Source organism: Prunus dulcis, chromosome 5, assembly GCF_902201215.1.
Source record: "Prunus dulcis chromosome 5, ALMONDv2, whole genome shotgun sequence".
Taxonomy (NCBI): domain Eukaryota; kingdom Viridiplantae; phylum Streptophyta; class Magnoliopsida; order Rosales; family Rosaceae; genus Prunus; species Prunus dulcis.
Genome location: NC_047654.1, coordinates 13,151,506 through 13,161,874, shown reverse-complemented (window position 1 = coordinate 13,161,874; position 10,369 = coordinate 13,151,506). Strand labels below are relative to the sequence as shown.

The following is a 10,369-nucleotide window of genomic DNA, read 5'->3' as shown; positions in this document are numbered from 1 at the left end:
AATGGGGTGATTGATATGCTATTAATAGGGAGTTTTAATTACAATTATGGCAGTTAATGAAATGCTTGGAATAAATTATAAATAAAATATGAAGTCTGATGGCAATGATGTAAAAATATAGGAATACTATGACCTCTTATATCCTACTGGTCATTTAAGTTTGAAATTGGGTTTTACACATAAATTTATAGAATAATGGGTATATGTCTAGGAAATAGAAATTGTAGGGACCTATATTGGACAAGCTCAATGTATATATTTGGATTGGATTCGGAGCAACTATGACGGTAGAAATGAGTTATAGAAAAGTTATTTTTAAGAGTGACTCTGTTCAGATAGTTTGAGCTCTTCAACATGTTCGAGTCACTCAAGGAAGATTTTATCCATGTATGTCATACTACTAATGGAATGACTTCATTTACGGTTTTCTATTGCCTTTTATAAATACAAAAAATTGTGTAAAAAATTTCTTGAATCAACGGAGAAAATGAGAGTTCAGATTTGCAAAATCTTTTTATCATTGGATATAAAAAAATAAAATCTAGACGTCTATAGGAGTGCATTCGAATCCGCATGTTACGTCATGTATTAATACACAATAATTTCCCGTGATATAAGCGTGTGCGCGACGCAGTACCAGTGTTGCATGTGAGACATTACCCAGTCAATAAGTAGGGGGTAAAAAGTCAGAAGGAGCAAGATGTTGACCATCAACTATAGTCTCTTCTAGAGCGTTGAACTTGTTCCATCTTCTTCCATGTAATCTGCTTCTTCGTCTCTTCCCTTTTATTTTGCTTACGACATAAAAAATACATCACACATGACCTGTGAGCCACCGCACTCCCCGTCTCTTCTCGTTTTTTCCTCCCTTTTTTGAATTCTTCATTTCATTCGGGATGTCCAGAAAACTCACAGCAGCTTCTACCCAGGATCATGGAACATGGGAAAGTCGGTTCCAACACCTCAACACGGCCTCCAAGTCTATATATAAGGCTGCATGCTTGTTATTGTTCCATTGCAATCAAACTGAGAGTTGGGTTTCTGTTAGGTTAATTTATATATATACTAGCTAATCCATTTTGCTTTGTGTTTTGCCATTGTAAATGAAGACCAACAGAGGATTTGATCGTGTGCTCAGCTACTTTGATGAAGATGGAGATGGAAAGATTTCGCCTTCGGAGCTGAGGCGGGGACTAGGCTTTATGGGTGGAGAGTTATTGCAAAAGGAGGCAGAGGTTGCAGTGGAGTTGCTGGACTCAGATGGAGATGGCTTGCTGGGTTTGGAGGATCTTGTGTGCTTGATGGAAGGTGGGGAAGAAGAGGAGAAAGTGAAGGGATTAAGAGATGCTTTTCAAGTGTATGACGTGGAAGGATGTGGGTTCATTACACCCAAGAGCTTGAAGAGAATGCTTAGCAGCTTAGGTGAATCCAGGTCAATTGATGAGTGTAAAGTGATGATCAATCAGTTTGATTTGAATGGGGATGGTGTGATCAGCTTTGAAGAATTCAGAATAATGATGCAGTGATCATATTGATCTTGTGGTTGCGGTGCTTCTGTATACTGTAGATACTTATTGGTTCATTCTTTGTTTCTTTCCTTTTTTCTAGGTATAAGTAGTTGAGATTTTCATCGATTGAGCTGTGCTCTAATTTTTTTGTGTATACATGTTGGAGTTTTCTACCTGGGAATTGTGATGTTATTTTTCAGAAGTGGTCAAATTTTAGGAGTGTTTTGATTTGGTTGTAGTTGCAAAATAAACTCCTTTACCGCATACATATTAAAGTCGTAGTGCTGTCGATTTTTGTTTGTAAAGAAAAAATATAAAAACCTTACAAAGAGGATAATCCATTCACATAACCCCGAAAATCTGCTTATGAATTTTTGCATTTTTGGGTTCGGTGAGTTGATAATATATTAAGGAACACTAAATTACGAAAATTCATTTGTGGAGGGCGGATCCACAGAGGAGCAAGGGCGGTCAATTGACCCCTGCAACCTCTGAAATCCTCCATTAGAGCAGCAAACTTGACCCTCGCAAAGTGTTCGACGAAATGCCCCAAAGGGGTAACCTGTGTGCAGCTGGGTGGGGCTATAAGTGCTGGGTTTTCGAGGCAGGGAGATGGAGAGGAGGGATGAGATGGAAGAAGAGTGTCTCATTTGGTGGTGGTGGTGGAAAGCAACAGCTGCTGCTTCTGGCTGGAGGTCGTGAGGGCAAACTGGTATCAACAAAAAAAATAAAATGAAACAGACATACAGAAGTATTAAGAAAAGAAGGAAAGAGAAGGTCAAATAAAATTTTAAAAAATAGCATAATTAAATAGGTAGGTCCAATAATTATAGCCCAATTCGTGTAGGGCTAGTTACCTTCTGTCCAAATAATTATAGCCCAATTCGGGCTTTATTTTTTATTTTTTATATTTTTTTGGTGGACGTGTAGGGCTAGTTTGTATGTTTTTTGAATTATTTGGTTGATGATTATCAGCGGCATCTATTGCGAGCGTCGAGTATAAGCCTTATTGCGAAATCTTATGAGGTGCAAGTACTGAGAGCTCAATTGGTGACAAAGCGGAATTTGGTTGATGAGTATCAGCGTGACATCAAAAAATTGAAAAGGGATAGGACAAAGATGGCAAAGGAGAACCGACGCCATCTTCAAATATTACAGGAAGAGAATGAAAAGCTATCAAAGATAGTATATTTTTATTCTAAAGACATGCAAAAGCAACTAGAGGCCTTGGAGAACCTAGGGAAGCGCAAGCGAGATGACGAGAGGAGTTCAAGAGAGAAGTGTGTGATCGTTAGAGGCTCAAGTGATGAGCCTCAATAAGCGATGTGTGAAAACCCAAGAGAGGATATCGAGAGGGCCAAACTGAAGTCTCCTACTGTGGGAAAATGAAGCTTTGATTTCTTTACTTTAGAAGTGAATGGTGTGGTTGATTATTGTTGTTGTTGTTTTTTTTTATTTTTATATAATGTGGACAATTGTAATGTGGTTTTTTCTATTAATTAAGAATTATAATATTATCGTTTTATTTTTTATATATTATAGTTTGTATAGAATTTTTTTTACCTTTTAAATGTTGACCCCTGCAAGGAAAATTCCTGGATCTGCCAAAATGTGAAAAGACATTAGCACACCAAAGAACGAAAATTCATTCACCCAACCCCAAAATCCAGAATTTATTCATGAAATCCCGAATGCTGAATGTTAAAATTTTGTAACGGATCTGAAAGGCAAAATTTAACTCTTATAACCCGGAAATGTGAAAACTCATTCATGAAACCCAAACAGGCGAATTCATTAACAAAACCGTAAAATGTGAAAAATACATTCACAAAGCCACAAAATGAAAATATTCATCAGCAAAACCCTGAAGCGAAAATCCATTCACAAAGCCTTGAAAACCCACTTATGAATTCTCACTTTTATGGGTTTAGTGAACTGCAAATAAGAAATCCGAATTGACAAAATGTATTTGCAAAATCCCAATATGCGAAAATTCATTCACAACCCCAAAATGCAGAAAATCATTATAGGGTTGTGGAGGGTTGTGGGCATATAACATCCCAAGAGCTTAAAGAGAATGCTTAGTAGATTAGGTGAATCCAGTCCCGTGATGAGTACACTTTAGGCTTTTGTGATGAAATACGAAACTTCAAATTACCAAATTCATTTATGAAACCCCAAGATCTGAATGTTGAACACGCAAATTCAAACTTTTGAGGTTCACAAGGTGGAGTGTTTGCATGTTTATAACACCCAAGAGCTTAAAGAGAATGCTTAGCAGATTAGGCGAATCTAGGTCCCTTAAGAGCACTTCCAGCAGTTTGCCGCTTGTCATGGCAAAGGGGAGACTAGGGCAGCTACTATGAATAGTAGCTCCCCTTATAAAAAGCATGTGTATTTCCAGCAGTTGCTATTTGCCTTTTGCCATGGCAAATACTACTCATTTTTTCGTTTTTTTCACAACTTTTTTTTACCTGAATAATTAATTTGGATAATATTTTCGGATAAGATTTTTGGGTTCCTACGTGTCAATACCATTCATATCTCATAATCGAATAAAATTTTTCGGTTTCAAAGTGAAGAGTATTGGTTGGTATTTATAGAAAAAAATATTCATTAACTTTTGGGTGTTTTTTTCATTAACATCTACAATCAGCTCAAGACCAAATGCTCAAAACTTTAGAAGCTAATCTCACTTTGCCTCTCTGCAGGAGCAACGGATTGCCACAAAGAACGGAATGTCTCAATATTCGCAACATCAACACCAAGGGCTGCGAGATTACGGCCATACTCCTGACAATAATATATGATAACATTAATCCTATTGCATCAAATCAATAATTTGCTACCCAGTTGCTTGAGATCCACCAACTCAGCAGCATATATAAAATTAATTTTACATCATAGGGTATAAACCAGTGTAACAAAAGAACATTAATATGCACTCACAGTGACACAACACAACACACAAATCTTGTCAAGGAAAATTTGAATGCAAATCTGTAGCCCAGTTCTTACCTGAATGTCAAGGAAAATTTGCATGGAAATCTTGTCAGTGTCCGAAACATTCTGATCTGAGACATCTGAACTTGCTCCACCTCGTCTTTGTGCACCTTGCCTTATTCTCTGGAGTGAAGATGCTGTTCTCCTAGCCTGGCAACAATAGTTAGGAGTTAAGAGTTTTGCAACTATGAATCCTAGAAGGTTATATATTTTAAGGTTCATCTCAGAATCTGGACATTTACCATACTGATGACATTATCAGCTGTCTCATAATAGTGACCGGTAATCTCAGTTGCAGCACTAAGCAGCACCTCATGCTTAGTATCACTTGTCAGATACTTTGTAGCTCGTTCTCCTTCCCAAAAAGCCTGGGAGTTGTTGGCAGGTCAGTATAAAATTTATAATTTGGAGAAAATATTCTGAAGCTCAAAACATACTGCATATTTTACAGATTAATTGTCAATCTAAACCACCGTCAAACAGAGTGATGTTCCAGTTGGTTGCACTAGGTAAGATTGTTTTATAGTTTAAGAACCGATTTTATTTAAAATAACAATAAAGGTTAGGACAGAGATCCAATTAATCATATTCTTTTTCTCTTTTCGGAAATGGTACCTTTAGGGTCTAATAACTAGGAAAATCAACATCATCACATTAAAACATGTGATTTAGTGGACGAATTAAAGATGTCTCCATGTCCTAAGGTTTGAATATTAGATGAATCTGACACCTCAATACACACCCCGACTGACACTTTACCCCACCTTATCTGAAAAACCCAGTTTTGCATCACAGTTCCCTAGAATATCGTTAGTCTAGCAACTGCATACCTTCAGGGGACGCACTACTGCTGCCACATAAGGTGAATGTCTGACAGGACGAGGTTTATTAGTCATCCTGTAAGTTGCAGTTATTCCCTTTAGCTGTTCCACGCCCTACATTGTTTAGGAAGATAGCATCACAAGGCAGGTAACAAGAAATTGTGCAAATTAATTAAAGACCCAGAAATTGTCACAAAAAATTAAATCCATCACATAATTTCACGTTTTGAGAGGGTACATGCGAACCCAAGGGGCCTGGTCTTATTGCATTGCATGATTAACCCAAAATATATTATTAATCAATCAGAGCTTACCTCGTTAGACTTTTTAACTAGTGCCTCTACAATTGTGTTGATAACTAGAGGTACTAAATCATTCAATAAGTTTCCTCCTTGTAAAATGCTCGGTTTTACAAGATCAAGAACATCAGCAGGACAAGAAGAAAGAAGCTTAAGTACATGCTCGAGGAAGTCTCCACAAACCCTCTTGTACAGAAAATCTATGTCATGAATAATCTGCAAAGGCAACAACATATATCAGTTCATGGGTTAAAATTCCTTTTTTTTCCTTTTCAAATCAACTGACGTATATGGTTAAGATGTGGCAAGATCCAGCTACATTAGAGCATATGTGAAGTCTTTTTACAGGTTTATAGTCCGAGAAGATTTGTACTCTTATGTTTCCCTACCAGCTATGCATGGATTTAGTGCATTGAAGTCGTTAAAACCAACGGAGCAATTTATGGACATATCATATTAGTAGAATCAAGAAATGAAGCATACATATATAAAGTCGTCAGGGACGGCTGAAATAGCCCATTCACGGCCAGGGATAGAGTCAGTACTACCCTTCTTACGAGCAGCCAGTCCAGATGACAACCAACTTGAGTATCTATGATACATTCACAAATACGTCGTCAGTAATAAAACAGGGGTATAGACTAGAACACAGAACCCAAGCTCTACTATAAACTGACCTTGAAAGAAGCTGTAATGACAAGCGAAGAAACTTGTCAGCACAAGAAAGAACAGCAACATCTTCTCTCCAACAGGATTCCAAGCACTCTAACAAAGTGACACTTTGCTTTAATGTTAAATCTGGAGAATTTCCTTGATCAGAATGTACGTTGTCAACAGGGACAAGACTAGCGGCCACAAGTACAGAATCTAGAGCCCCCGCAATTTCCTGAAACCTGAGGTAATTCTAGTAAACACTTCAAAGAAAAGTCCACAACAAAAAACCTCAATTCAAGTTCAATAAAAACAGCAACTACCAAGATTTCTGCCAAGTACCTCAAAGAGAAATAAACCCCAAAGTTCCATTGCTTCATGAACTCAATATAAACAGCTTCTGCTCGAAATTTGCAAACAGCTGATCTGGACGGACAGTAGCCTTGCATGACAATACAATGTTATGTGCACTTAGAACCAGACCATCACTGAGCGTCAATTCAAAAATGGATAAGCTATGCCAAATTTTTAGAACTTCAAAAATATAACGGGGGGAACACTAATCTCTACCTTCGAGATGAGCCAAGAAGTCTAGGCTAGATTTGTAATTTTTCAAAAATTCTGTTGGTCTTCCAGGAGAAAAAGCACCAGGTTTTCCCTTTTTGATTGCTGAGAGAACCTCTTTGAGGATTGAATTTGCCAAGAAGTCAAACACATGCAAACCAGAATTTTCTGGGAAAGAAAACCCCCATAAAAACTGTTAGTTGACTTTTCCATTTCAAATATTAAAAAGTATAATTTGACCTTCTTCATGTTACCATGGATTGATTATCAATGAGTGCTACATCAACATACATGCTTTATCTATAAAACTAGGGTGCATCTGACAAGCATGAACCCTGAAGAAACGCATATAAAATGAAGCAATGAAGTCGAAGAAAGACAAAGGAAATGAAAATACCATGAAAAAGCAAACAAAATATGGTGCATTTTTGTAACATGATGACACAAAGGAGTAGCAATTGATTTTGGGCTACATGGACACACATGCTTTATCCATAAACATATACAAATGAAACAATGATGTGGAACAAGATCCTAGACAAATGAGTTACAGATAATAGTAATGAAAGATGACTCTGTTTTCATAAAATGATCGCTGCAAAGGAGAAGTAATTGAGTTTGCGACGCTAAAACAACCAGGAGAAGATCCACAGAGCATAGTTTGAGGTAAGAAAGGCCAAAGATAAAACTATAAGGCCCAAAATAAGTTCAAATGACACACTATTTCTGTAGAAACCCAACTTTAATATAAAGCTCTCTTAAGTTGATGGGAGTGAAATAGCAAATATATAAGGAAGATGGTAATACCTTCAAAAGAAATTTCCAACAAAAACTTGCAGTTGTTATCAATACATAGCTTGATTTGCTCATAATCATTCTCAAGGTCATCTCCAGAGGGCCTTGTAGCTGCCAATGATGTCCTATGTGGAATAATGTTTTGTATCAATGGAGTCATTATAGTTGTGCGAAAAAGTTCTTCTGCACTCCTTGTGTTATCAATGGCAGCATATGCACGTAAGCAATTGTAAATTGCATTTGCATCTCGATGTTCCAGCCCATCTACAAAGCAATGTCCCAGGCTGGCATCTAATAATAGGCTTGCACTCTGAATCCGCTTCTCCATGTTTTCAATGAAAGGCAGGTTCTGTATTGACATAATAGCGAAGATAGATGAGCACAAAATGTCCAAGTCCCTAATAAAATATTTTAACGCTCACTGATTATTTACCACATTCACTGGGTAAATATTAGATTTTTACTATGATAAATAAACAAGAATTCCATACGAGGACCAACCAACAATTAATGCAGCTGGGGCAGGTGGAATACAAGATCCAGGGCAAGAAATTTTTAACTTTATAATCATTAGCATCTGAACAAAATTAAATTGCAAACCTAGACTCACCATTTTGCATGTCACCTATATAAAAATATGAAATATTTTAGCAGCAGAACTCCATTCCCTTGGAACATAATTTATTCTTCAGCATCTTTCCCAAGCCTCATTCAAGGAGGGAGAAAGAATAAATATATTTTTAACCTTTCAGCACTGCTTGACAACCAACAACCACAAAAACCAGCAGATATGAAATTCATGACTGGAAAAGGAAAGTAGAATATAGACCCAACAAGTTTGAATTGAATTTCAGCTCAAATGTAAAGAGAAGCTGCAGCTAAGGACATTCAAAATTGGATGTAATAAAAAATGATTGCAAGAGAGAGCAAAAGCAACCTGTGCATGAGCAATATAGAACTTCAGCCGATTCATCTCACTGGCGATTCTCTCCAACAGCATGCTTTGAGTATCTCTGAGATTTGTTCCATTCTCCACATGTTGTAAGGAAGTTCCGTTGGTAATAAAATTCTTCTCTGCCAAATTTACATCTCCGTTCAACCAATCAGCAGGCACACTGGGCAGCTCCTGTATTAGCTTTTCAACCTGCATTCAGTAACATTGATACTATGAACAGTTACTATTACAACATAAGTACGAGAATGGATGGGAACTAAGATCAACACAACATTGTGGCTAATCGAGGTTAGCTTTCCACTCTGTTCATCTTATCTTCTTTCTAGAAGCTCTCAAATCAGGAAACCCAGACAAGGTCATTGAATAAGTTTTCATATCCAAAAAGAAATCAACTAATATGAGTCATTCATTATACAAACTCAAACTAAATTCTGAATTCCGAAGCCATCAAATTCCAGAACGAAAGAAAAATAATAATAATGTTCTCTACAGTCCCAATCTTTTTCGACAGATTTGGTCAGTGGAATTAGAAATTGCAAACCAATTCCAATAATAATAAATCAACCAAGCAATGAAACCAACACTAAGTCCTCCAATCTCCCTAAATTAGCAAACCAAAGCTAAAATCAAATTGGCATTACCTTAGAGACGACATGAAACGTGTCGAGCAGAAGCTCTAAGACCTCCCTGGCCTCGTTGGCCTCTGATCTCTGCTTCAAGCCGTTGGTCAAGGCGACGAGCGAATTCTGGACGGAGCCTCTGAACTGCTCGATCTTCTCCCTGAGCTCGACCAGCGGTGCGCGCATGCGGACGACGGCGGAGTCGACGTCGACAAGCTTGGTGCTGAGGTTGACGAAGTCGGCATAGTCGCGGTTGATGAGGTCGATGAGCTCGTGGTTGAGGGAAGCCAAGTAGGACTGGAGCTCGGACCGGAGCGTGTCAAATGGGACGAAGGTTCGGAGGTCCGATATGTACGATTCGGAGTCGAACTCCGGGGAGAGGAAGAGCGCGGGCTTGAACCAGAGAGGGTGGGAGTCGAGTGGATCGGAGAAGAAGTCCGTGGCGGTTCTGTGCGGTGCTGGGATTGGATCCGCCATGTGTTTGGTTGCCTAGCCGAGAAAGTACCAAGAGGGAGGAGGTTACGTGTCTTCAGATCAGACACAAGGATGTTGGAGGTTGAAGACGAGTAACTGCTAGTCACTACGGATCTGGGGTTTCCTTATTTTTACTTGGGCTTCATTTATACGTTACGGACTGTGAATCCAACTAATGGCAAACTAACATCTTTCTTTTTGGGTTGAAATCTTAATGACAAAGTAAAAACGTAGCCCAAGTAGACCAAACACAAGATGGGCCTAGAGAACATTTGCTTCCTTTTAGGTGGATTCGAATAACACCCAAGAATTGTCTCTGGACACTCAAATTCTTTTACAAGTCTACACTTCTCTAATATGCTAATTGGGTGGGGGGTTTTGACTCGGATATAAAAAGACGACGAACACACTGTATTGACCGACTGACCTAACCACATCTGCCAATTCTTAATATTATCCTAACCACATCTGCCAATTCTTAATCTGCCAATTCTTAATATTATCCTAACCACATCTGCCAATTCTTAATATTATCTGTCCTGTCAAGAGGGAATTCTTGGGTGTTTAGGGATAACCCTTGGTGTCATCTGATAAATTACTTACAAAATTCAACATTCATCAGCATATGAACATGTTGTAATTAAAAATACGTCAGGAAATGTTTGAAGGGAGGAAATGC

General features: G+C 38.1%; 2 protein-coding genes and 1 long non-coding RNA gene across 3 annotated transcripts; 1 reads left to right on the top strand and 2 right to left on the bottom strand.

Moving 5' to 3' along the window:
• The first annotated feature begins 731 nt into the window (after positions 1 to 731).
• On the top strand, positions 732 to 1,774 carry LOC117627913 (calcium-binding protein CML38-like). Its single transcript, XM_034360229.1, has one exon. It carries the CDS (start codon positions 1,104 to 1,106, stop codon positions 1,524 to 1,526), a length of 423 nt encoding a protein of 140 aa, XP_034216120.1. The 5' UTR covers positions 732 to 1,103; the 3' UTR covers positions 1,527 to 1,774.
• Positions 1,775 to 1,822: 48 nt separating this feature from the next.
• Positions 1,823 to 3,161, bottom strand: LOC117627914. The gene is made up of 2 exons (XR_004585851.1): positions 3,072 to 3,161; positions 1,823 to 2,217 (listed from the first exon to the last, which is right to left on the bottom strand). It is a non-coding gene; the product is annotated as an uncharacterized LOC117627914 (long non-coding RNA).
• Positions 3,162 to 4,077: 916 nt separating this feature from the next.
• LOC117628741 (conserved oligomeric Golgi complex subunit 2) lies at positions 4,078 to 9,866 on the bottom strand. Its single transcript, XM_034361253.1, has 12 exons — positions 9,238 to 9,866; positions 8,579 to 8,785; positions 7,654 to 7,990; positions 6,853 to 7,014; positions 6,625 to 6,724; positions 6,309 to 6,524; positions 6,115 to 6,223; positions 5,647 to 5,847; positions 5,342 to 5,446; positions 4,754 to 4,879; positions 4,527 to 4,661; positions 4,078 to 4,301 (listed from the first exon to the last, which is right to left on the bottom strand). The coding sequence occupies exons 1-12, from the start codon at positions 9,691 to 9,693 to the stop codon at positions 4,188 to 4,190; spliced, it is 2,268 nt and encodes a 755-aa protein (XP_034217144.1). The 5' UTR covers positions 9,694 to 9,866; the 3' UTR covers positions 4,078 to 4,187.
• Between the last annotated feature and the right edge of the window lie 503 nt (positions 9,867 to 10,369).

What these genes read in the sequence shown, in the direction of transcription:
- LOC117627913 (XM_034360229.1), top strand. Translation starts at nt 1,104, where the DNA reads ATGAAGACCAACAGAGGATTTGATCGTGTGCTCAGCTACTTTGATGAA.
- LOC117628741 (XM_034361253.1), bottom strand. Translation starts at nt 9,693, where the DNA reads ATGGCGGATCCAATCCCAGCACCGCACAGAACCGCCACGGACTTCTTC. An exon ending in GTTGGAAATTTCTTTTGAAG is followed by an intron (nt 7,015 to 7,653) that starts GTATTACCATCT and finishes TTTCTTTCCCAG; the next exon opens with AAAATTCTGGTTTGCATGTG. An exon ending in TCCCTGACGACTTTATATAT is followed by an intron (nt 5,848 to 6,114) that starts GTATGCTTCATT and finishes TTGCCTTTGCAG; the next exon opens with ATTATTCATGACATAGATTT.